Here is a 26,619-nt window from a genome sequence, read left to right as displayed (position 1 = left end):
AAACAAGTTGCACTCCATTCTTTTACTGTGAAGGACAGACTGATGTATTTAAGATGTGCTTCTGGGAGCTTAGATTATCTGTCCTGGAAAACTAAGCTGTTGGTTGGTTTTCTAGAAGCTTGAGATGTCCTTTGCCAATATACATTGCAGTAACTGATCTTTCACGGGTTCCCATATACAGCTGTACATAAATGTATGTTGTGAATAAAGAGGAAATAAATCACTGTTGCATTCTTTCTTGAATGCCTTCTCAGGCCCTGGAGGACCGTCCAAGTTCATTATTGGTAGATCAAGGTGACAGCAGCAGTCCGTCCTTCAACCCCTCAGATAACTCTCTTCTCTCCTCCTCATCACCCATAGATGAGATGGAAGAAAGGAAATCCAGCTCCTTAAAAAGACGACAGTAAGACCTCATTTTTGCTCTATTCTTGATAATGTTTTAAAGGGAGAAGTGGAGTGTTTAAAGAATGTTCCTTTTGAGCTGGCAGTGGAAACTGTTAATCTGGAAGGGACAGGACTCACATTAGGTGTCAAGCACACATTCACATTGTGCAAAGAAAAAACTTTTCTCAAACACTAGTCCCAGTATAAATTTCCTGTGAATTTTAATCTGTCACACCTGTGTTTGACTTTTAGAACATCAGTGTTACTTATGCAGAATGATACTGATCTTTGAATATTCAGAGGTCTGTTAGGCTTCAAAAAAATGGTCATTCCCCTTGTTCTGTTTCCCCACACCATTCCTCCAAGGACTCCGAATTTCTTTTGTAGTAGTAAACTGTTACCATGGTAGAACAAAAATATTCCTGGTTTCAAAAATTATTTAAATATGTGGCAAGGAAAAACTCTCAGTTCATATGCTTAAGAGTCTCCAGACCAGAGATGTAATAGCATTTTATTTTAAACAATAGTTAAATGTTTAATTTTAATGACACGTGTAGGAAAACATCTGACTTTTGATAAACAGAAGCAAGCCTGCTCCAGTTCCAAAGTCAAAGACTCTTCTTGCTTAGAAAGAATTTGCATTAATTCTTCCCTTTCAGCTCTGCTTATCAAGAATATGTGACTGCAAATGTGTAAAAGGTTGTGTGTCATTAATCCTCTCTTAGAATGTTTTCTTTAATGAAACGTGTGTTCACCATTTTCTTTCCCTTGTAGCTACGTCTTGCAGGAATTGGTGGAGACAGAGCGAGATTATGTACGAGATCTGGGCTATGTAGTTGAGGTATGATTTTTTTTTTTAATGTGGTACCAATCAACTGTATTGCTTAAACCTCAATTTTCATTTTTTTTCAAATCAAAACACAGGAAGAAACTGAACATCTGAATGTTTGCGTTAAGAATTTTCCCTCCTGCAGGTTTTTAATATATTAGAAATACCACATCAGATTTCATTCCTTCTTTCTTCCTAATATTGTGTGCTTCTTACTGTTCTTTTGAAGACTGTAGTTCTTTTGTCATTTTGAAGATCACTACCTCTGGTGTAATTGTATCTTAGACTACGTGATTTTATTTTTAGCCCAGCTGAATTCAAAAAAGCCTTGTAGCTAAGCAGGTAGAACAACCATACTGGATTTGCAAGACTTACCCCCTTTCCTGCTGCTAGGCTTCTCTTAGACTTCCTAGATTTCCCTTTTGTGAAAGGAAATAAGACTTAATGAAGGTGTGTGATTTTGAGCTACCAGTAAAATGCAAATGGAAGAGCAGGAAGAATGCATATACCAGTGAATTTTAACAAGGGTCAGTTCTTAAACTCTGTTTTAATGGAAGGAATAATAATAAAAAAAAAGGCACTTAATTTTCCTCTAGTGGAGCCAAAATTTGTTTCTAGCTCTGAATCCTCCTCCAGAAAAGCATCTGTCTCTGCCAGACTATGGGAGAGCCTACAAATAGTAACCTCTGGGGCAAGGGGCAGCCTTTTGAGAACATTCCCATTGAGTGTTGTCATTCATGAATATCATTTTCATCAGGATCTTGTTACGTTCTTGTCCAAGTGCCGCAAATTATTTTTTTATCCGATTAACAAGTTTTGTAAGACTGATAGTTAAACATCATCCATCCATTGTGTTATCCAGTGCAATTCTTATGGACTATGGAGCTAGCAAAAAGACTTACAGAGCTTTCACCATCAATAGCTGAAGAAATTATTTTTGATCGCTAAGATAGCTAAAATGAATTTTTTGTTTGCTTTCCCTGTCATTCTATGTGACTTTTTTTTTTGGCATTCAGTTACAAACTGAGTAGACTTTTCTAATCTGCATGTTTAATATTCTTAAGAGCTTATTTGTGCATGTAGGAGGACTTTAAATATCCATGAATTCACAAGCATCTTCCATTTTCCTTTTGTTTCTGTTTGCTACATCCATTTGTTAAGTATTTGTTAAGAATTAATTTAGACCCTAAACCCATTAACACTTCCATAGGTGTGCAACTTCTCTCAGGTAAGGTTAGTGACGGTACTCAAGTGAGTACTGTTGTGTATGTTGCTGTACTTCTGGCAGTATGTCTTAAACTGAAGAGTGATTTCAGGCAAGACATTCTTTTAATACAGCTAAATGGCACCTTAGGTATTGATGCTCGCATCTGAAGAAGAGAAAAATGTTCTCGGAAAATGAAAAATAGGGCAAACTTGATTTTAAAAAGGACACTGTATGATACTGCTACCAGTTTGAAAACAGTTTACTGTGTACTTGTATTTTAGCACCACATTTGATCAGCTTAAATTTGCAGAAAGATTTAAGACTGCTGTTTATCTGTATTGGTTTCTTGCATTTTTTCCCCCTGGATCTACACATTTCCAAAAGAAAGCTGCTTAGCAGGCCTGTAGCTAGATCAGAGGCAACTCCGTGTATGTATGAGGTCTGTGCTGAATCAGTTCCAAACACTGCAGGCTTTGTGCGCTAAACATTTATACTGGATTAATATTTTATACACGAGATAAAATGCTTATGCATATAAAATGTCTTTATGTTGTGCATAGAGGTTACGGGTACAGAATGTCTTCAGTAATCTGAAATTAATCCTCCTCTCTCATCAAAGAGTGTCTTTTATTTTTCATATGATTTATTGAGAAAGGACATGAAATGATTTCAGATAACAGCTTTATGTTACTCTGATGGTGAATTTTGTATCAATATTGAAAACTATAATCTTACCACTATGCAGATGAAGGTCAATTCACACATATTTGTTCACTTTATCCACAGAAGCAGCTATAAAGATGTTTGGCTTTTTTTTAATAAGCAGCTATAATGAATGTGTGCTTTTCCTGCTATTGTAATAGCCATCATACACTATTTAAAGGGAGCATTAGAAAGCTATGAACAGGTATTATTTTCATAACTAACAAAAAAATTCCTAATGAAAACATTAGACATCAAAACATGAATTTGGCAAACTAAAAAAAAATACCTGGCTAATTAGGAATAGAAGTCTTAGAAGTAGAAGGAATAGACTTGAATGAATATTAAGAAATTTTAAAAAGCCAATGGGATTGCACAGTGAAACAAGTCTATGTAGATCAGAAAACAGAAGACTACTGGAAATGGTAAATGGAACTATCTTGCAGCCAGAATGCTTGCTAATGGAATTGATGTTCAATTGTTTGGTGTTCAGTTTGCTCTTACCACAAATTTTAGTCCATGTAGTGCGGTCCTATATGCAGTGCAGTTGCTTTCTTCTTTCACATATCTTAGTGTAGGATTAGTTCAGATGACCTGAAATAAGAAACACTGAGAAAAGGAGCACAGAAGCTTGTTCAGTGGCTCTGACTTGTACCTGGTAACTGCCCTACCTTGGGCAAAGCATTGCAGCTGGTTCAAATGAATAAGGGTGGAACTGCTGAATTTTCAGTATGCGTTGAGCCTGTTTACACAGTCTAAATTATCTAAGGTGAATTAATCTTTCCAGCACTCTGGGCACTGTTGCACAGACAACCTCAAAGTAATTCATGATGTTTGTAGCCATGCTTTATGTGAAGTTATGTTATAGAGCAGTTTTTTGGCTTGTTTGGATATGTGTCCTAAGCAAGTTGTTGTTATGGGCGGTTTGGAAGGTGTCTGGGAAAAGGGAGTTGGGAAGGCAATTCTCACTTTAAGTTGAAATACTAAGTGAGTTTCCGTGGATTGTTGCAGGGTTACATGGCACTTATGAAGGAAGATGGAGTTCCTGATGACATGAAAGGCAAAGATAAGATTGTATTTGGAAACATTCATCAGATTTATGACTGGCACAGAGAGTAAGTATATCTGCAACTTAAAGGACACCTGCTGAACAGTTCTACCTAGAAAATACTAGTTTGGCAACCTCAAGCACTCAGACTGAGTAGGAGAAAAGTTTCAATCGATATATGAAAGAAAAATTTATTAACGAACATCAGTATTTTTCCATCTTGGCATATGTGTCCCTTTGGAATATGTATTAAAATACTACACTGTTAATATTGTCATTTTGGAAGTAGGTTAATGCCCAAAGCTGTTGACAGGGGATGCAAAGTATGTATTGTAATACGACTGCATTGCCTTGCAAACACCTGTTGCCATAGTATGTGCTATCAGAAGAAGATACTTATTGTGTTTATGTTCAGCTTCTTTTTAGGAGAATTGGAGAAGTGCCTTGAAGATCCAGAAAAGCTGGGATCCCTGTTTGTTAAGCATGTAAGTGCAAATGTTTTCTTTGGCCAACCCCTATTGTTGCTGCTGTCTAATGTGTTTATTAAGGATTTATGGGGTAACATGGTTAAGAAAGTTAATAAAAAAAAATGTTTCTCACTGCAAGAGAAAGAGGGAGAGAGAGGTTGTAAGAGCTTGTAAGTAAACTAGTAAGAATCTCACTAGTGATTGAGATTCCTCCCTCCTCACCTGGGGAAGAAATCACAAGTGCCAGGCATTCGTGATGTTTAATCTTAGTCCAACACCGAACCCTTTATAATTTTATGCAAGTCCCTTTTTTTCCCCGCTTTTCATCTGCTTGCTAAAAGGAATAGCCATGTGATACATCTAGATGTGGTAATGCTTTGGAAGGAAATAATATAAACTAGTTATCTAGAAACTAGATATCAGACTTCATGTACTACTAATCATTCTCCTACCCTCTTTTGAGTGAAGTCTCTTTGTGTAGAAGAACACCTTAGCATCTATTTGAGATGAGGTCTCAAGGTACTCCAAATCACACCAGGTAGCAGAAGGGAAACTTGCCTACTATATGTGATTGCACAAGTGTGCAAAGACTGGGGACAGAGTGGATTTAAGCACATTTAGTGGGCTTCAGTTTTTTCCTTGTGGACTGTTTGAAGTCAATACCAAGGTAGCAAAAGAGTACGGAACCAAGCATTAATGGAACAGTAACACTGGAAGTCAGGTCTAATTCCTGAGCTAATGATGAGGAGTGAGCTGTTTCATTTCTGTGGGATCACAAAAAAAAAAAAAAAGGCACAGGGAGAGGGGAGAATCCTGACACTGGTAAAATGGGAAACTTGAAGGGAGTAATTCTTTCTGTTTCTGATTGTTCTGATTGCTGTTTTACTTTCTCCTGGAATATTTGTAACTGAATTGTTTTTGAAAAGCACCCTTACTACTGCAGATGGAAGGGCAAGCTATGATCCTATTACAACATACTCTGGCAAAACCTTATTGGCTAAAACTTCCTAGAAATAGAAAATTCCATTTCTGCTCTTAATCTACGTCCTTTGTCCTTTTCAAGCACCTTCTTATATCTTCTTTTTTTATTTTGTTTGTCTTCACTGGTCATTGTTCTATAATTTTCTGACTAGCAAAGCATCAATAGCAAACTAACCCTGGTAAAATAAGGAAGATTTTGGAGTAGATAATAAACACATTATTGTGTGTCTGTGTTTCTTAACCAGCATGGTGGTAACCAAGAATGAATCTTAAAGGTCAAAGTTATGCTCTTTCTGTTTCTTTGTTGCCTCAGTCTTAAAAACACGTGCACACAAAATACAGAATCAGAGTTCAAAAATACTAGCACCACCATTTCCAGGCTACATCACCTACTCCCACACTCAAATTCCAATATGACATCTTCTGTGTAAAAGACAGACAGGCTTTGCTTAACTGCTCTGTACAGCAGAATAGGAGGGAGACATTATGATATTAGAGTAATAATGAGATCATTAAAATAAAAAAAAATCAAAAATACAATATTTCAGAGGCTCCCTATATTATTCTTGGTAAAGAACATTGTTCCACTAAAAGAAACCATTTCTGTGGTTCTTTTTATTATGGGACTTGCTAAGCTATCATTTCTATACGCCTGAGGCATTTTTTTACTTGTGTTTTCTTTCTAAAATCATTATGACATATCCAGATAAATTTGGTTTCAGATCTGTAATTTCTGCATGTGTAGCTGCTTCTTTTCATCAAAAGGACCTTTTTATGCTTATACATTGGAACAGTTGTACTTCTTAAAATTATACTCTGTTTCGATCTGGCACGCGTTTTCCTGATGATAACATTGATAACATATCGTTTTGTATCTTTGTTCTTCTAGGAGAGAAGGTTGCACATGTACATAGTTTACTGCCAAAACAAACCAAAGTCTGAGCACATTGTCTCAGAATACATTGATACATTTTTTGAGGTAAGTTCTTGAGGGAGGATATATGTAAAGCGAAGGGTGTGTACAAATCATAAGCATTATCAGATCTGCTAGTTTTTTGTTTTTTGTTTTTTTTTTAAAAAAAAGCACATTTGGTTGTTGTTGTTATTCCTTTGAATTATAATTCTTGCCCATTTCTATTCTCACTTCTCAAGTCTGATACAGGCTCCTAAAGCCAATTATTAATCTTGTATCTGAACTTGAGTTTTCCTCTCTAAGGTATTGATTAATCAGTAGTCTTATCCTTACTATCCCTAGCCTAGGTGGTTAACTGTGTATATAATATGAAGTGGTAATATTGGATGACCAAAGATCGCTGTAGAGAAATGGCCAATATACAACCTGTGACTGAAAAATTCCGTTTCACTGAACAATCATTTAAAAATAAATAAATAAAGATTCTGGGAGGAGAGAATACTTTGGAAGTAGAGCTGATACAGATAAAGGGAAGGACTCCAACTTTTGCTAATTGCAAATCAACTTCTGCTCTGACTTTTACCAGTTTTGTTTTGGTAGCCATTAATAGTGATATATGCTGCTATGTTTCTTAGTATCAGAATATTTTAAGCCCCCCAAATATTTGTTTTACATCCCTCAGGATCTAAAGCAACGCCTGGGCCACAGACTTCAGCTCACGGACTTGCTAATAAAACCTGTGCAGAGAATTATGAAATACCAGCTGTTACTAAAGGTAAAGTGAATGATTTAATGTATGTTTTAAATATGTTTTCCTTTTTTAAATATTGCTTATGCTCTTCCAATGTAGAATGATTATTTTCTGAACATATTCAGGTAGTTGTAAAAATTGAAGTAAATCGCTTGGACTGTTTTTTGCATTTGTTTGTTTTTTAATGTTAAAGACCAGATGAACTCAAGTCAGTGACATGAAATATTTAAAATTTGTACAAATATGCAATGATGACAGTGATATCCCAACTCTTTTCATCTCTAAATGTGATATTAGTTACTGGGATTCCTCCCAGTTTTTCCATCTACATGTGCAACCATTTTAATACCGTGTAAATGTTTACTGAAAACCAACCATGCCTATCACAGGTGTCATTAAGTTAGTACATGTTCTTGTGTAATCTAAAATAAATAGTTAATAAATCTTAAAAAAATATATGTATTAGGGGGAAGCCCCCCAACAAGAAGCTTTAAGAAGGAAAAAAAAAGTGTATGTGTTCTGTAGTCGTTCATCCTCTGACAGGATAGCAAGTATCTAAGATATCTCTGTGTGGTTTAATGAGCAAAAACTTACATTATTGATTTTTCCTTTTTCAGGACTTCCTCAAATATTCTAAAAAAGCTAACCTTGATACAACAGAACTAGAGGTACTTGAGACATTTTCTCTCAGTGATTTAAATGCTCTAAACTCTGAACTTATACTTTCTTTTGGCAAGTTATTTTCCTTTTCTTATCTTCTTGAGGATGTGCTTATGATAAGTGCTTACTTTTCACATTACTTTCTGTTCTAAATCAACCATAGCAAATGAAACTAAATTTCATCCTGCTAACTTGGTTTTGGAAAAATAAGCTTTGACTTCTTTTTTTTTTATCTTGAACAGAGAGCTGTAGAGGTCATGTGTATAGTACCAAAACGGTGTAATGACATGATGAATGTTGGCCGCCTGCAAGGATTTGATGTAAGTTGACTGGGATTTTTCAGTGGATTTTGCTTAGAGCTTCTGTCAGATGCTCTAGAAATTAACCATTAATATTGTGGGGGGAGTTGATGGGGATAAGGAGAGGTGGGGTGCTCCTTCACCATATGGTTAGCTAGTGCAAAAAGTAGTGAATGCAGAATTATGTCTTAGCCCTGCCAAGGACTTCGTCTTGGAAAGCTTACCTCCTAAGTCAGTCACACTGGAGAAGTCTGTCTACAAAATCTAGGAAGTGCTTGTGTTATTACAGTTCACGTATTGACTAATGATTTCGAAATACTAAAGTCATCAGTTATTAGCAGATGAGCAGACCTCAGCAATGTAGACAAAGGAGAAGTTTGCTACGGTCAGTAACGTACCTGAGGCAGCTGTAGCGCTTCTTGTTTTGGTAAGGCTAGAGGAGATGAAAGTTGGCTGTTGAAGCAGTATGCATCAGCCAGATTGTAGTCATGTGTTCTACTTGCAAAGCCATTTGAAAAAAAAAAAAAAAAAAAAAAGCCCTTTCTGCTCTGCAGGTATGAACTTGAATTCTTCCCCTTTTCAGTACTCGAAGACACTGGAAGTATATATGAGTTACTGTGTGAGAAGTGGCAGGGAAGGAATATTTTAATAGAGAGATGAAAGCCTTCCAATTTTACCAGTGTTACTAATAAGCCTCCAACTGCAGTATGAATTTAAAGGGGGGCAGGGGCTGTTTTTTGAGAGAGGTCACAAGAGTATCTTGTGTATTGTAGGATCAATTAATATATAATGGTCAGTGACACTGAGAAACTGGAAAATGTACAAAGCTATTTTGGCATGAGCATCTGCTAAAAAAAAGATTTATTGGGTTAAAATGAAAGGTTGCACTAACTATGTTTCCACTTGCTTCTGTCTATAGGGTAAAATTGTAGCCCAGGGTAAGCTCCTGCTCCAGGACACATTCTTGGTTACAGACCAGGACACAGGTCTTCTGCCACGCTGCAAGGAGAGACGGGTCTTCCTGTTTGAGCAGATTGTCATTTTCAGTGAGCCGCTAGATAAAAAGAAAGGTTTCTCCATGCCCGGATTCTTGTTTAAAAACAGTATCAAGGTAACTGTTGTGTGTGAATCTTAGCAGAGTTTGTGCAAGGGACACAAAGGTAACGGTTCCTAATACAGTGTGGAGTCACTAATGGCATCTAGAAGGGGAATCTGGAAGCACAGCAAGGTGTCAGTCATTTCCTCGAATGACCTCCTATTGGATTTATGCTCACTCTGATGATAAATGGAAGTATTTGGATTCCAGCTGTCTGATGCTTCCCGCATGAAGCATGCAAAAGCAGGTGTTGCTGGACAAAACGTTGCATGTACACCACATAGCAAAGTAATTGCAAATAAGGAAAAGTCTTTAAGTATCCCTTCTGATGAGTTTCAGCTGCAGTCAGTCCCAATGTGTAGGTAACATTTGTCACCTTCTTGGATGTATCAGCTATTCTGCAAGCAAATCCCCCACTTCAAACCTTCCCAGAAACGAAAGCTGTTGCTGGTATTGCTCACCAGCCCTCCTCACGAAGCATTTTGTGTGGACCCTGCTTCCTCTGATTTGCCTTGCCGCTCCGTGTACCAGCTGCACATCCTGTTCTGCCCTGGGCAGGCAGCCTGTTCCATGGTGTTGCTGTCTCTGCGGGAGAAGACTTTAGTGGGGCCATCAGCAGAGCTCCAGAGTGGGCTCAGCATTTTAAAGAACACAAGGGGAGAGCAAGGGCTGATGGGGAGAACATTAAGCCATAGTGTCCATGTAGAGATAATAAGAGTGCAGTGCATCAGTCGGTTGCACTCTCTGGAGCAAAGGCTGCTGTAGAGTAAGACTGTTGTTGATACTTTGCTTTAGCCAAAAATGACATATGTTAATCCTTAGTTTACTGTAATCCTTCATTTCATGGTATTGAGCAAAAAGATGGTCACCTTAATTACATTTGAAGATTTGACTCTGAGTTATCAAGTAAGCAATTTCTCAAAAAATGCATGAAGGAAATTCTCTTTTTTTTTTTTTTTGTGAAGGTGAGTTGCCTTTCCCTGGAGGAAAATGTGGACAGCGATCCATGTAAATTTGCACTAACATCAAGAACGGGCGATGTCACGGAGACCTTTGTTTTGCATTCTGCCAGCCCAGCAGTCCGACAGCTATGGATCCATGAAATTAACCAAATTTTGGAAAACCAGCGCAACTTTTTAAATGGTAAATGATTTGCTCTCTTTGAAAGTTCATAATTGAGTGACTTCTCTCTCATCTGTTGTTTCTTGGCTTTGAAATTGTTTGCAAGTTTCCTTTTTCCTGAGCTAATGCAGAACAGTTGGGGGTTATGTGCCACGTTTTAGCTTCAGAACAGATGCTAGCATTTGTCATAAGAGTGGTAGTCTGAATTTACATGGTGTTCCCTCAGTGAAATTTTCCAAATGTTTTGTAGGAGTGAACTACGACTGGTACCATCCGTTGATGTGGAGAGTTTGTGTACCCCATTTAAGCAAATGCAAGCTTTTAAAGACTAAATACAAGTGGAATTTTAAGCATCCGTTCAAAATGTATTTTGCTTGTGTTATTCTGGTGGCCATTGTTGTCGCACCTTACTGTGGCAGCAGCATTCAGATTCTGCAGGAGAACAGTAGAAGTGTCTGCTGTGACACCAGAAGTTTCTTGCTATATTTCTGTATCCATCAGTTGTTTCCCTGATGCAGGTTTTTTGAAGAGATGTATAGAGAAAAATGAGCTGATGATTGGAATCACACTTGTTTTTTTCCCTCTTGGTTGCTGACTGACAATGTGATCTAGAGGAAAACAAGGAAAACGTTTTTCCCTGGATTTACCTCTTTTGTCTTTAATGAAGATTAAATATAGCAGGTCGTGAAGGTGTAATATAGAACAGTGATTTGATGTCTGCAGTATGACTGTCATTGCTAAGGGAATTCATCATATTTGAGCGGTGCTCCCCTTTTGCTACTAAGCGTGTCTGTTTTAAGCTGTTCTTGTTCCCTTTCCTGCTCTCCTTTCCCTGACCACCTGCTCTCCTTTCCCCATTGCAGCCTTGACGTCCCCAATCGAGTACCAGAGGAACCACAGCAGCGGTGGAGGCGGCAGCGGAAGCAGCAGCAGTAACAGCAGCGGCCCCAGCAGCTCTAGTGGAATCCCCAGCTCCAGCCGTAGCCGGCCATCCCGGATCCCCCAGCCTGTCAGACACCATTCCCCAGTCCTGGTCTCCTCTGCAGCCTCGGCCCAAGCAGAGGCAGACAAGATGTCAGGTATGTCCATTCACAATCTCTCCCTGCCACACTACAACACCTCCTTAGAAACTGGCCTGAGCCAGCCAGACAGGCACCCTCCCAGTGCAGAACCGGACGGTCCTCAGAGAGAAGCTGAGCAGATTCCCAAGATGAAAGTTATTGAGAGTCCCAGGAAGACAGCGGGAAACATTTCTGGCTCAGCTGACGGAGCCCAGAAAGACTCACGTGGAAGCTCAGAGGAAAGTCGCTCAAGAAACAGCATAGGATCACTGACGCTGGGGAAGCCAAGGCCAGGAGCCATCTCACCAATGAACTCTCCTCTCTCCACGACTTTCCCTTCTCCTTTTGGCAAAGAAACCTTTCCACCCAGCAGCCCCCTGCAGAAGGGCTCCTTTTGGAGCTCCATCCCAGCATCCCCTGCCAGCCGCCCTGGCTCCTTCACTTTCCCTGGGGACAATGACTCCCTCCAGCGGCAGGTTCACCGCCACTCTTCACACAGCAAGGACACAGACCGCATGAGCACATGCTCCTCGACCAGCGAGCAGTCAGTTCACTCCACCCAGAGTAATGGGGTAAGAGCGGAGCACCTCTGTCCTGCGAGCTCTTCTAAAACCTTCCCATGCTCCCTTTCTGTGCGTTACCATCACTCTCCGTACTAACTTCTGGCTCTCCGGCGCTGTACTGCTCTGAAATAATCAACTGTTCCAGTGTCTTCTGCACATTAAAAAACAAAATTATCTACCTCTTGTGTATGTATACATAAAAACATAGACAGTGATATGTATACAGACACACGAACACTGCTAACATTAGATGCAATTTCTGCCTCTGCTGAAAATATAGATCACTAGGCTGATACTTACTAACTTGCTGTCCTTGCTTTTTCGTCTCTAATTTGAAGGCACATAATTAACATGCTGAAGCGTGGCAACCAGAGCACCTTGGGGTATGCATTGCAGCCAGCATTTAAATCTGACTTTGAGATTTTGGCAGATTGCCTTGGGGCTTTTTTCCCTGTCACGCCAAATCCGCCAGCACTGTCCTGTTGAGTTTTAACTTCGTTGAGATGTCTACGGTACAGTCCCTGGGCTGCTTGATTTTTATTTTGTATTTATTTCCGCCCCCCACCTCCTCCTTTCAGCCTTAGGTGATGTGCAGCATTCTCTTTTTTAATTCTTTGCCTGGTCAAGGAAGCTTCCTGCAGTCCACTCAAAATAGGCAAACAAAACCTAGCTAAAATAATCAACTGTTCTTCTACTACAATCAAAACAAATAGTGGCTCCACTTTTCTCTTCTGCTTTATAAGAAGAACTGTTTTAGGGCATCTGGAGATTCAACCTTTTAGTATGTACTTGGTGTGTTTGTGCGGAAAGCTGGGGTATCAACAGAATCCACATTCTCTGTAATAAAATCTACCAGGAAATGCAACACAGCAATCACAGGGGCATGTGCAAATATAAGCAAAAATGTCAAGGCACTTGCCATGGATGTGGTAGGCAGGCTCTGGTGCCTTTTTGATTTCTAATAAAGGTGCGTTTGATTTTCTTCTCACTAAGTGTTGTGTTCACAAATGTTTGTTTTTCTACTCTCTCACAAATCGTATGCAGTACCAATTTTGCAAATCAACCTAACTTGCTGTACTTTTTAAAATGCATGCATTTCTTTATAGAACTGCTAAATGTAACTAAACAGAGAGCTTTCTTGACTTCTTAGTTCTTATACTTTTATAGTAGCTTCAGAAGAACAAATTGTGCTTTGCATGTATCATATTTTTATCCTGATCTTTCAACTTTTCATTTGGTTTAGCTCTGTCTTGTGTGTATCTTCAGTCTAGCAAAATGTGATGATAATATAATAGCTGGGGTAATCGGACTTCCTCACAATTACTGCACAGCATGTGAATCAAGACTTGCATAGTATTAATTGATGTAATTACATTAAAAAAAGAGGGAGAGAAAGAATGGCACTAAGTTTTCAAAACATTTGAATTTTGATACTGTCAGCAAAGATACCTTTGCTTGTTTTTATCTTACTGTAAAACAGTGTCTGAATGTGCCTTCTGCTGCTTCACAACTACATTGCGCTTGATAATTAAGCTTCATAATGCTTACTTTGTAAACCATATTTTAGCAGGATTTCACACCGCATTCAACAAGCTGGAGAAGATGGGTTGTGAAGGCATATTTTAACCATTTGCTTGTGTATATTTACATGCACGCATGGTTAAGTTTTCTTCACAAGCTTACTTATGCATGGAAAGGTTACTCCTAAGAAGAAAAAAAATGAGTAGTTCTTGCTAGCTTTGTAGGAATATGGGAGCAGTTTCTTAGATTTTGATTGTATATCCTCTGTAATTTAGTAATTGCAGACAGTGATGACCAGCAACACTTGCAGTAGGAAAAAAAAAAATCCTGTGCAAGAATAATTACTTCTTTGCAAGGCAGAGGAAGGGCTGTCTTTCTATGGTGAGAATAAATTCTGATATAAACATGTTCACAAGATAGAAAGTTACTTTGTACTTACCAGACAATTTAGTAGATTTATCTGTCCTTGCGACAATAAGAAATATTCAGACTTTAAAGTGGTCCTTCAAGGCTTAACTATTAAAAAGAGATGTATGCAAGCCAGTCCTGTGTACAAATTCTACTGCATGCTAAGAAACAGTACATTCAGTGGTAGTGTATGGGGCAAGGTTTGGGTATAGGTTGGTTTTACTACTTCAGCCTTCCTCTCCTCTTCCCCATAGGTCTAACAGAAGGAATTAGTAAAAGCAACTTTCTCTGAATGGAGGTTTTTTCCATCTAGCTAGAAAAATGTATGAATTTGTAATCTTAGTTTAAACAGCGACTGAAAATAAGACTTCTGAATTTTTTAGGTGCTACTATTCCCAGTTTGCCAGAAGTATGGAAGGGTCTTGCTAATACAAAAGACCACATAGACAGTCCTGTAAGCTGCACAAACTGTTCTTACCACTGGAAGTATAGCACCTGGAATTAAATATAAATATCCTTTAGTAGAGGTACAGTCCAGGGGCGACGTTGCTCTCAGGTAGCATTTGCTTCATCATCCTAATAGAGAAAACAGGAAAGGGATTGGAAACCCAAGCATTGATGAGCTGAACATTGTAGGAATGAGTAATCAGAGCTCCCTTCTGAAAGCCCTTGTTTCTCAGTGCACCAGTCAGCCAGCACGCCCACGAGGAAGCGCAGGCTCCAAGAGGTGGAGTGACTTGATCGTGGCCGTTAGCAGATAGGATGAAAATGTGGGTTTGGGGGCTCCCAGTGCACCATGCTCTCATCTGACCCGTGCTGTGTCTCTGCAACACTGATGAGACAAATATTTGAGAGTTTTGAGAAAAAAAGGTGACGCTATTTTAATCTGTGTACCAAGCTTCCTACGTGCTGCGTGCACATACGTGATGCTGCCACATGGCTGTGCTATATGAGCCATAGTAGCGTTCAGCTACAGCTGGGTACTGCTTTCCTTCTTCAGCTCAGTTACTGCTAGGCAATAGTGAGTCCTCACTGACAGCAAGCTGAAAGAGTTTGAAGTAAGAACACAGAATCAGAAGGCAGGTGTGCACACATACATACCTCATCGACTTCGTTTTTAACTTGTTTCAAGAAGGAAATCACTTATTTCAGGGGATAGGTTGCATAGTCTGATAATAGATTTCACACCTCTATTTATTAAACCTAATACGAGAAATGCATGTATTTGGGCAAAAAGAGTCTTACTTTAGTAAGTTACCATGGATTCATGGTGTCTGAGATCTGACAAATGGTACTAGGAAAGACTATTATGCGTGTTTCATTGTTAGTTTCCAGTGTTTATGAGGTCAAGTCTTGGTTTGTTATACATCCATAAGACTTAATGAAAAATTGTCACATGTGATGTAATGTGACCTTGTCACCTGATAAAGATGTCAGGTTTAGTGTCAGAGCTGGAAAGGAAGACTAGTTGAGATCCTGTAAAAAATGGAAGAAGTAAAATTAAGTAGTGATCTTTACTAAAAATAAAAGGAATAAATTTCTGCGCCTGCTATACATAATGGTGTTCAAAAATCAAACTAATTTACACAAGATAAATCAATACAAGCAGCTCTATAAGAGAAATCTGATTTCTTTTCTTTGACTACAGCTTAATCTATGTGTATTACGCAGGTCATGGTTGAAACGTAGCAGGCCAAGAGCAGCCTTTCTCCTTTATAAACTTTAAACTTGATTCTCTTTTCTTCTTTTTGCCTCCTCTTTGTGCTTCTGGTTGACACTTGCAGAGTGAAAGTAGCAGCAGTAGCAATATCTCCACCATGCTGGTGACACACGATTACACGGCAGTGAAGGAGGATGAGATAAATGTCTACCAAGGAGAGGTCGTGCAGATTCTAGCCAGCAACCAACAGAACATGTTTTTGGTGTTCAGAGCCGCCACTGATCAGTGCCCCGCAGCCGAGGGCTGGATTCCCGGCTATGTCTTGGGGCATACCAGTGCAGTCATCATTGACAACCCTGATGGAACCATCAAGTGAGTGCCTGGGTGTGGGTAGAAGGGGCAGGAGGGAGAAAACCTACCAGTTCAGACAATTTGAAACTTATAAACTGAAAGTTGAAGTTATCTTTGAGATATAAATGAACATCAAACAGAATGAGTACATGTGAGGTCTCTAAGAAAAATTATTTAAAAAAAAAAAAAAGTGGTAAGAAAGAACCTAGAAGCATGTATTCTTTATCGAAAAGCTGTAGTAGTGCAATCTTCTGGGAAAAGTAGATTAATAATACTTCCCTTAAGAGAAGCAACTGTTCCTAGCTTATTCAATAGGATGAGTTGCCAGGTTAGACATCTTTGTTTAGGAAAACCATCATAATGTTTGCTCCAAGCGAAATGAGATTTCAGAGTTCCTAGATTTCCATCTTGAGCCACAAACCTACTTAAAATGGCTGGTGGTGCTAAAAAGATCTCTCTCAACTCTGCTGTAGCGGATCTAATATCACAACCACGTTCTTAGCAGTTGTATGTAAAGCTTTTATAGGCTGTATTTGAGATGGATTTTGTGCTGTTTGTTGTTCAGTTTGATTGACAATTTGTATTTTCATATGGAAAGTTTACGATTGCAGCAAAGAATTCAAGAAATAGTGAACTACAGACTAATCTTAAGAGCTTGCTTACAGTTTTAACCAAAGATAGCATCTCTTATGGAATACTTAATGTATTTCATTTCAGTATGCTTTAATACAATGAAATAACATTCTGGGATAAATGTCATCTTCATCTCAAGCTAGAGATTATAACACATAACTGAGAGTTTGAAAAGAAAATTTATCAAAGCTTACTGTTCCACATTCAGGAAGTCAACATCTTGGCACACAGCACTCCGTTTAAGGAAGAAATCTGAGAAAAAAGATAAAGACGGCAAAAGGGAAGGCAAGCTAGAAAATGGTTACCGCAAATCCCGAGAAGGACTTGCCAACAAGGTTTCTGTAAAGGTAAATGTGACAAAGAAGTAGTAGTTTTCAAAAGGAGTTGTGTTGGAATTTCTTTAAAAGTTGCTTCTAGTTCTAGCTCTGATAGAATTTCACATGAAGGAATTGGAAACAACAGTGGTTCTAATGGTCAGTGTTTATCAAATCTCAAAACAAGATGATAGGATTTTTGAACCCACAGGCATGATACTGCATATAGATACTGCAGAAAAAGTAGAGTGGTACAGAAAATCTGATATTTAAGTGTTTATTGGACTTTTGTGGGTACAACTAACGTCTGCCCATCACTGTGCTTTATTTTCTATAATTCTTTTATTTATTATACATTTATAAGGACACTAATTCTGTGATTTCTCCTTTCCAGCTTCTCAACCCCAATTACATTTATGATGGTAAGTTGTTTTCATCTTTAAAAGTCACAGTAAATGTAACTTGATTAAAGCATGATTTATTTTCTTTGAACTTGCTTGACATGAATTACATCAGGAATTAGTGTTTTCTGTAAAATACATGTAGCCTCATTTGGGACAGGAGAGGCAGTTAGTGAAATGTCATCTCTCTTTTTTTCTTTCTAAGATTAAAGGAAGATTTTCTTGTTTACATGTCCAAAACAATGTAAAACACAAGGATCATATGATATGTTGCTCAGAAGTATTTGTACTAGTGCATGTGCACTGAGACTGTATGGAAGTTGGGCACTGCTGAATTTGCAAAATAAGAAGGTCAAGAGTTGGAGACCTCTGCTGCTTCATTTTTCACCTTGCATCCTAGGGGATGTGCAGGGTCTCTCCAGTGCAGAGGCTGATCAGGAGAAAAACAGTGGCACTCTGGAGTAAGAGCCAAACTTCTTGAGTTTCACCTGTAAGCAGAAAGGGAAACCACTACACTGTAGAGAAGGTGTTTTGTGTTCCCTTCTGCAAATGCAGCTGGACATAAAGATATCCTAGCTGAACACATCCTTAAATATTTTTTACTTCTGGGTTTATTTAGCTGACTTGACCCAAAAGGTTTGGTTCACTGTGGTAAATTTCAGGGTTATCCATAGCATGTCAGTAGTGTCATGTCCAAGTTTATGCAGAGAAAAAGTATTAGCTCTACAGAGCCCCAGCAAGTGCCCTAAATGTGGACATGCTCCAAGGGCAGAGGGATAGATAAACCCTGGAAACTGTAAGTACAACATACTTTGTCTAATAGAAAAGCAAATTGATGAACTTCAATTGACCTAATGCCATTAAATTCTTCTTCCAGTTCCCCCAGAATTTATAATACCATTGAGTGAGGTTACATGTGAGACAGGAGAGACCATCGTGCTTAGGTGTAAAGTCTGTGGTCGCCCCAAGGCTTCAATTACTTGGAAGGGTCCTGATCATAACACACTGAGCAATGACGGTCATCACAGCATTTCGTACAGGTACAGTAATTTATGTAGTATATCTCTTTGTCTTAAAAGGGAAAATTATTCTAAATTACCTCGGTGGCTTACTTGTTTTGATATGTTTGGGGCATTGTCCTTAATTATATCCTCTTTTTCCTCCTAGCATTGGGCATCCAAAAAACAAACAAACCTTAGCTCATGATGATACTCTGATGCCACACAGAAAGATTCCAGTGACAGCAATTCAATTCTCAGCTTGCCGCTGTCACATAAATTTCCAGGTGCCAGTGGCAAGAAGATTCAAAGCTGGTCTTGATGGATAAAACCCCAGTGTCAGAAGGCTACTTTAATCTTACAGGACTCATTAATATTTAGCTAACCCTTGTGCTTGTGTTAAAGTTGGCTAATGAGTTTTCCATCCCTGGGTCGTAGTTGGTTCCCACTCAGCTGTGCCAGCATAGCAGTTTCTGTTGGACAGCGCTGTTAACAGGATCACTGAGGTGATTTGTGATAAAAAACAGACTTCTCTTCACCTGGAGGAAGGTGGAACACTTCTAATCTGGATCCTGGATCACTTTTTCCTGGATCCAGGAAAAGCAAAACTCCAGCGAAGGAACAGGGACTGCTGAATCTGTTGTATTTCGTAGCCTTGGTGCAGGATAACTTTCGGCTTTGAGACATAAAGATGGGATTGTCCTCAGACAGGAATACTTCATTGTTGGGATTTTCTGGAAGTGTTGTTTAACTTTATCTGAGTATGGCCAGGGGTACTCTCATGTCGTATTCAGTTGATTTTAAAAACAATAAAATTCAGATGGTATTTTTCATTAATTACCGCAGAAGAGACCATGGTTCTCTCACACTGACCCAGTGCTTGAACTAGAGCAGTATGCTGTGGCATTCCAGTGCTGTGACATGCCACATTGCCAGTCCTTTCTTTTCATTAGTAGCATACATCGTTTTAGAGGCAAATGACTGCTTTTGGAATGATTATGACAGTACTTTGCAAAGAAAAGCCTCTGGTTCATATTAACATTGCAGTGCTACTGTTTTCAGTGTCGAAGCACGGAAACAAATATCTTTGTCTGGTTTTAGCTTTGCTGTGATAGAACTGAGCAGACTTAACTGGTAATTCAATGAGCTGAGTAATAACAGATATTACTGCATTTTGGATCGTGAAACTACCTGTTAGAAACGTTTTTTTTCATTTATTTTTTATCCATTTACTGAAAGCGTTATTTAGTCACTTCAGTGTGAATACGTCTTGTTTATGAATTACGTTCTCACTTCAGAATGAAGTTTTTTTGTGAAACCTTTCCTCCTTAATAGCTATATTAGAGGCTGTATGATAGAGCCCAATGCATATGCAAACCTGTTAGCATGTTATGTTGTTCTTTATATTCTACTGTAGCTGCTTTTTTCTTTTCACCTGGTATAATTTTTGTTGTGGAGAGACAGGAACATTGTGGCAGCTGTGCTGTTGTATCCAGGACCATTGTGAGACCCCAGTAAGAGCTAGATTCACTAGAATTATCTCACAGTGATCTGTTACCATTGCAGAATTATAACCAGTTAATCATGCTGGTTGTGGCTGACAGATTTTTGGAGATACTAGTAAAGAAATGTTCTTTGAGCTGAGGGAGGAGAGTCATCTTCCTGTGTTCCTAAAATTTACATTGTTTTCCCCTGAAATTAAATGGTATAATAAAGACAGAGGCAAACAGCTTTTGTTTTAGTAACTCAAATGACTTGAGTAACTGGGGTGGATCCAAAGGCAAACAATAAGAATGATGAAAAATCTTGAAAATATGCCATGTTGTGAAAGAATAGCACAATGTTTTGAGCCTAGAGGTGAAAAGCATAGGCAAGATATGCCAAGTGTTCACATTTGTAAGAGACTTATGCAAATAGAATTATTTGCTGTTCCTGTCAGTGGTAGATGGTATAGAAAGTACTAAAAATGGTATATGGTAGATGGTATAAAAAGTACTAGAATTGCACAGAGGAAGATTAAGGCAGACATTTGAAGACAAACCATCAAATAAAAAGGGCAGTTGAGCAATGAGAAAATTTAAGGAAGAGTTTGTAGAATCTTTCTCCTGTCTGATATAGATTATTGCTGTCTCTTCTGGAGCTGAGAGAAAACTTCAAAAGACTTCCTGAGTTTCCTCATACCCTCATACTCCCAGATTCTGAGGTCTCTGAAGTCACACTGTGGTGTACCTTTTGTACTGAAGGTGGAGCCCATTCCTACAATGAATGAATGCTTTGAAAGTAAAAACATTAACCCAGCTTGTATACAGTTCCAGGGAGTCAGGGATGGAAACTAACCTCTCAGAAGGAATAATGATGGATGGTTGTCTTGATACTGCCTCTAATTAATTTGCAAGAAATAGAGGGAGCATGGAAAGCATTTGCTTTTTCAAACATAGAGGAACCTAGGATGCACTAAGACAGTGTCAGTGAGGATGTTTTTTTTATTAAAAAAACACTATTGTCTGCAGGATGTTCCATGATAATTTGTATACACAAAATGTTTGGATTCTGCTAGACGCTTCTGAAATGGCAGGAACAGGGTTGAAGTTGTCAGTAGAGTACAGGGGCTGGACAATAAGAAATCTTAACATTGTCGCTCTCACTTTGTCTAATTTTCATAGTTTAAGGTCTGTAAACTGAATGCAATGTTCATGGATGCCATTGTGTTTCCCAGTGACTTAGGAGAGGCTTCACTGAAAATCATTGGCGTCACTGCAGAAGACGATGGTATCTATACGTGTATAGCTGCAAACGATATGGGTTCGGTTTCATCTTCCGCCAGTCTACGAGTTTTAGGTAGGCCTGTCTCGTTGCTCTTTTCTTTATGATTACATTCAAAGCACCAGTTACCCAATTCGATAACTACAAACATTTAGTTCTAAGGAGGCTCTGACTGTATTAAATATTGCCTTTACTATCCTTCTCTTTTTCTTTCTTCTTCTGTAGGTCCTGGAAGTGATGGAATCATGGTAATCTGGAAAGACAACTTTGATTCCCTCTACAGTGAAGTGGCTGAGCTTGGCAGGTGCGTTCTGTATGCTGATGTCAAAATATGAACTTCTGATTCAAGAAATTGAATTGTCTTTCTAAAATGCTTATATGATCCTAGAAGGACATAATTACATTGAGCTAAATAAAAATGAGGAAGCCAAAATCTTACTTGCACTAGATGGCACTGCATAAATAGAACATAGTTAGGCTGAATTAGTGTCATAGATTCACGGATGAGTGTTCGAGTATTTCGGAAAGCTACAGTCCTTTTTTTTTTTTTTTTCATTTTTTTAGTATGCCTTACTAAAGCTGCTTCTACAGCGAAGCACTCCAAAACTTTACTTAGGGTATGAAAATTAAAGCCCAAAAACATCTGAAATTGAGCAAAATATGAAATAGCTCATGCAGAATATACATTTATCTCGCTTATTGGATGGACCTTTGAAAGCTGGATATCACCTTGACTTCTTTGCAAATGCATTAAAACAGATCTCTATCTGCAGCTAATTATTTATACAGACATATTTTGTAGAAGATATATGGACTTTTAAATCTTGTTTATGGCCAGAACTATTCTGCAAGGATATCTTATCAGAGATCTCAAATTGGTATCTCCCAGAAACTTTGAAGGTATAAGCATTCCCTTACTGCATTTTTCAGTTAATCCTTTCCTTTCAATATTGTATTCCAGGGGCAGATTTTCTGTCGTTAAGAAGTGTGACCAGAAGGGAACCAAGCGAGCAGTAGCCACTAAGTTTGTGAATAAGAAGTTGATGAAGCGAGACCAGGTTACCCATGAACTTGGAGTCATGCAGAATCTCCAGCATCCCCAGCTCATTGGCCTTCTCGATACCTTTGAGACCTCCACCAACTACATACTAGTATTAGAAATGTGCGTAAAATGCAGTCTCTACAGCAGACTTTCCAGGGTGTTCATAGTAGTTTATAAATAAGAAACATTAAGATTTCAGGGAAGTTTGACAACACCTAAGCAAAATACTGCGGTTCTCTAATACTGTAACTAAAATGTCAGGTTTAATAATAAATTTGGGAGGAAACAAGCTGGCATATTAAACTGACATGTAGGTTATCTTAGTCTGGAATTCCAGAAATGATTTTAGGTCAAGCAATTGCAGAAGTGAATTTGAAATGTTGTGATCTGGTAGTTTGATGTCAGCTCTTCCCTTCATATCCTAGTCTTTGGTCTTCTAGATTTTGAAGGCTCTAGCAATTCCCATAGCCTAATGGCAGGACACATCTGATCTTTCGGTCTAGGTAACATGCTATATTTCTTCCTTTTTTTCTTTGCCTTTACCCTCTGCTCCCAGTCCAAAGTTAGTTCACCTTATTTTAGGTGCAGGTGAGCTGTAAATGACAAAACATTGCGGCTGGCAGGCAGAAAAGTATATGATAGAGCAACTCAAGCCAGACAAGAGAAACAGTGATGATTACTTCATGAAATTGTGGTTGTTAGGGGATGCTTGCTATGAAGGTTTTTTTTAATATAACATTCAAAATTGATTGTATGGTGTAGGCTTTTTTTTTTCTTTTAGTTCTTGTATACAGTATTAAAATGTAAATGTTTTAAGACTTGCATTAAAATGTAACCTTCCAATAGGGCTGACCAAGGTCGCCTTCTAGACTACGTCGTGCGATGGGGAAACCTCACTGAGGGGAAGATCAGACTCTACCTGGGAGAGATTCTGGAAGCTGTGCAGTATCTTCACAACTGCAGAATAGCACATTTGGACCTAAAGGTAAGGAGTGAATGGAATTTCCAGCAGTGTGCGCCTTTCCAGGCATAAAAACTTCCTTCTAGGAAACTGGCAGCTGTATGAAGGAAAGGGAGGCAGGGAGGAACACTATCCCCAGATGCTTTAAATCACTCATAGCCATCAAAGCAGAAGCTTTGAATTCCCTACGCTTTCCTCTTAAAGCTTGCTGGCTGTTTCCTTTGTGCTGGAAGTAATTGCTGTCAAGCACGATTGCTTTGTTTTGGTTTTTAATATATATTTATTTTATTTTTCCCAGTGAAACTTGCAGCAGAAGTTCAAATGCAAGGTTTTTGTTCTTTATGTGTCATAAAGCAAATAGAGTAATTGTTTATCCACCCTCTATTTATAATTGCTGTACTTTAAGATTAAGTTCCCAAACACAGTTTTCTGTGAAATTTTGCAGAGCTGTTTTTGCAAACACTTGCAGTCTTATCTGGCAGAGCTATATTTCCTGCAAAAGTTAAAATACCAACAGCTGAAGCACATTAATGGCACACTTCAGTTGGCAAGAGAGTGCCTGCCAGTCAGTCTGGGGAAAGGACTGGTAGGACTGCCTAGGAGCTTAGCAGAGCTGCCTACAGCAGTGATCCTCATCATTTGTAGCTGTTTGTTACTTTCTTGAGCTAGCAGCTCAGGCTAGGAAACAGTAATGTTGGAACACCGAATGTGTGTTGGATTGACCTGAAAAAATACTTCTTTTTTTTTCTTTTGCTTTTATGTCTTCTAGCCTGAAAATATTTTGGTGGACCAGAGTTCCTCTAAGCCAACAATAAAACTGGCTGACTTTGGAGACGCGGTCCAGCTCAATACCACGTATTATATCCACCAGTTACTTGGAAACCCAGAGTTTGCAGCTCCTGAAATTATTCTCGGAAATCCTGTTTCCCTCACTTCAGATGTTTGGAGCATTGGAGTGCTCACATATGTCCTTCTTAGTGGCGTCTCTCCTTTCCTGGATGAAAGTGTAGAGGAAACTTGCCTGAATATTTGCCGCTTAGACTTTAGTTTCCCAGATGACTACTTCAAAGGAGTTAGCCAGAAGGCCAAAGATTTTGTATGCTTCCTGCTTCAGGATGATCCAGCTAAGCGTCCCTCGGCTGCACTGGCCCTCCAGGAGCAATGGCTGCAGCTGGGGAATAGCAAAAGTGCTGACAGCATTGACATATCCAGACTGACTTCGTTCATTGAGCGGCGAAAACACCAGAATGATGTTCGACCCATCCGTAGCATTAAAAACTTCTTACAGAGCAGGCTCTTGCCAAGAGTTTGACCTTGCTTGAAGTTCTCTCTCATTCTCTTTCACCTGCCAATCAATCAGACTGGAGATAGACTCCTCCTGCCAATCAATCAGACTGGAGATAGACTCCTCCTGCCAATCAGCTGTTGACTTGAATTTTGAGGAAAGCAAACCCCGAGCCAACCAGCTGCTAGCGAATGTTCGTGTGCAAACGCATTCCAAGGGGACCACGCGAGGTGGCGCGTGGGACTTGCAATGCAGACTTCACTGGGGTGGAGGACGATAGCACTGTACTCTGCAAAAAAGCAGTCACGAGTGATACAGTAACAGTATTTTATTCAGGTTTCTGCAAAAAAAAAAATAGTTTTTTTAATAAACAAGAGTTGAATTTTGCAAGTGAACTTAACTACCGTTTTCAAGATTTATTCAAGGAAGAAATGCCTATGTTCAAAGCACTGGTGTTAAAACAAAAATGAAATCACGCCTGGAGAAGACTCACACAAATGGCTGCCCATTGATAAGGCTTCCATTTATAACATCTGGTTTTCACTTGGTCCTAGAGCTTTCCAGTTGCCTCGCCTGTATGTATCTCACGTAGCAGTGCACTGAGATCAGACTCTGCTTTTAAGTGCATCCAACCTCAAAGTTTTTGCATACAAATAGAATGAATCGTTTTGCTCTGATAAAATGTAGGCCTTACTTGTATATAGACTGTTACCTGCCTTCGGTCTGTAATTTTTTTCCCTCCTTATCCTTTTTTCCCCCCCTCCTTCCTAAATGGTGGTATACCACTGTGCGGGTCTTCAGTTTGGGTCAGTGTTTGCTGTCCCGTTTGAAAAGGACGTCCGGTTGGTGCCCAGCTTGCCAACCCGGCTGTCAAGCAGTATACAGCAGGATGAAATACTGTAAATGCACTCATTTGGGATTTTGTTTTATTTCATATCATGTGCAATGTTGTGGCTTTAACATTTTATGCAACTATTTATGAGGACCTCTGTTGTAACTGTAATAAATATATAGAAAAAGCACATACTTAGTACGGCGAGCTTTATGGTTTTGTTTGTGTGTTTGGGGTTTTTGGGTGGGCAGGGGAGGGTGTTGTACCACACTGTCATTATTAGTTTAAGATGAGGGTTAGCGTAGAATTTAGTCAAGACTAGTCAGTTTTAAGGATTGTTTAAAAGAGAGAGAGAGAGAGAGAGAGAGAGAGAGAGAGAGATTCGTATCCCAAATCTCCAACCGTTTAAGAAATAGGGTGACACTTTTTAAAATTTATTATTATATTCAAAATGCCAAAGTATGACTTTCCCAAAATCAGTCTCAACACTTGCTACTTTTTAAGAATTTTCAAAGCTGTTTACTTCTTTCTGTGAAATGAACAAATGACTTTTGTGCTCTTTGGTGAAGAATTACATTCAAAAAAAAGTAGTGGTCAGATGATGAGAGTCTGACACGTAATGTAATTGTCTTAGTAACTGTTTTTAAGGTTGAAGTAATATTAACGTGAGCTATTTAAGAAGACAGAGATGGTTTTCTGTGCATCACTGAGTTCATATGGGTGTGCTGTCATCTATGTTTGTGTGAAATGCCATGTTTAAAGAAACCAAGCCGACATCCCACAGTAGTTAGATACATGGGTCTTAAGCCATAACCTAGCTTGGGTTAGTTTTGAGCTTTGCGGCTTCCACTGTATTCTATTTATTCCTTTTTTTTTTTTTTTTTTTTTTTTTGTAAAGTTGTACAGAAACTTTTTAAAAGAAAACAACTGACTTCAGAACTGGATGTGTATTCGTACCAACCTCATATCATTATGTTTGTGTATTATTTTCCTTTATTGTTTTAGTTAAATTTTTGCTTTATTTTGCATGTATATTTCTTTGTACAGTGACGTTACATGTTTACACAGTATGACGTGATGTAAATACTTTATTTTGCCATCAGTTATTTTGAAAAAAAATTAAACATATTTGACATATTTGTCTGATCTCTTGCTTTAAGGAGTTTGAAAGTAGGTTTGGTTATATTTTAATTTAGCTCTGTATTGGGGAAAAAAAAAAAGTACGTTGTTTTATTGCCATAGAATTCATTTTAATTTGCAATGATGTATCTTTATTTCATGCCTTACAAAATAATATTTGCCTTTGCTCTAAGTGTTGAGTGCTTTGTAGCGTCCTGATTGCTTTCATATAAAACATGCATAATGCT

At 38.7% G+C, this 26,619-nt stretch overlaps 1 protein-coding gene across 5 annotated transcripts in view; it reads left to right on the top strand.

Moving 5' to 3' along the window:
- TRIO (trio Rho guanine nucleotide exchange factor) overlaps window positions 1–26,389 on the top strand; it is a 243,097-nt gene extending 216,708 nt beyond the window's left edge. For 4 of the 5 annotated variants that reach the window (XM_082753785.1, XM_082753786.1, XM_082753787.1 and 1 more), the window contains 20 exons: window positions 255–403; window positions 1,159–1,225; window positions 4,134–4,237; window positions 4,586–4,655; window positions 6,508–6,597; window positions 7,214–7,306; window positions 7,900–7,950; window positions 8,185–8,262; window positions 9,161–9,352; window positions 10,303–10,480; window positions 11,323–12,092; window positions 15,797–16,044; window positions 16,865–17,003; window positions 17,365–17,392; window positions 18,249–18,411; window positions 21,086–21,207; window positions 21,358–21,436; window positions 22,094–22,294; window positions 23,021–23,159; window positions 23,905–26,389. In XM_082753785.1, the coding sequence (XP_082609911.1) occupies window positions 255–403; window positions 1,159–1,225; window positions 4,134–4,237; window positions 4,586–4,655; window positions 6,508–6,597; window positions 7,214–7,306; window positions 7,900–7,950; window positions 8,185–8,262; window positions 9,161–9,352; window positions 10,303–10,480; window positions 11,323–12,092; window positions 15,797–16,044; window positions 16,865–17,003; window positions 17,365–17,392; window positions 18,249–18,411; window positions 21,086–21,207; window positions 21,358–21,436; window positions 22,094–22,294; window positions 23,021–23,159; window positions 23,905–24,447 (3,504 nt within the window). In that variant the 3' untranslated portion in view covers window positions 24,448–26,389. Of the gene's footprint in view, window positions 1–254; window positions 404–1,158; window positions 1,226–4,133; window positions 4,238–4,585; window positions 4,656–6,507; window positions 6,598–7,213; window positions 7,307–7,899; window positions 7,951–8,184; window positions 8,263–9,160; window positions 9,353–10,302; window positions 10,481–11,322; window positions 12,093–15,796; window positions 16,045–16,864; window positions 17,004–17,364; window positions 17,393–18,248; window positions 18,412–21,085; window positions 21,208–21,357; window positions 21,437–22,093; window positions 22,295–23,020; window positions 23,160–23,904 lie in introns of those variants that run through there. The other variant, XM_082753789.1, reaches the window with a different exon arrangement.
- The last annotated feature ends 230 nt before the right edge of the window (window positions 26,390–26,619 follow it).

Source organism: Aythya marila (assembly GCF_965140915.1).
Source record: "Aythya marila genome assembly, chromosome: 2".
In the NCBI taxonomy this organism is placed as follows: Eukaryota; Metazoa; Chordata; class Aves; order Anseriformes; family Anatidae; genus Aythya; species Aythya marila.
The sequence above is the reverse complement of the archived record's forward strand: the minus strand, read 5'-3'. Positions and strand labels throughout refer to the sequence as shown.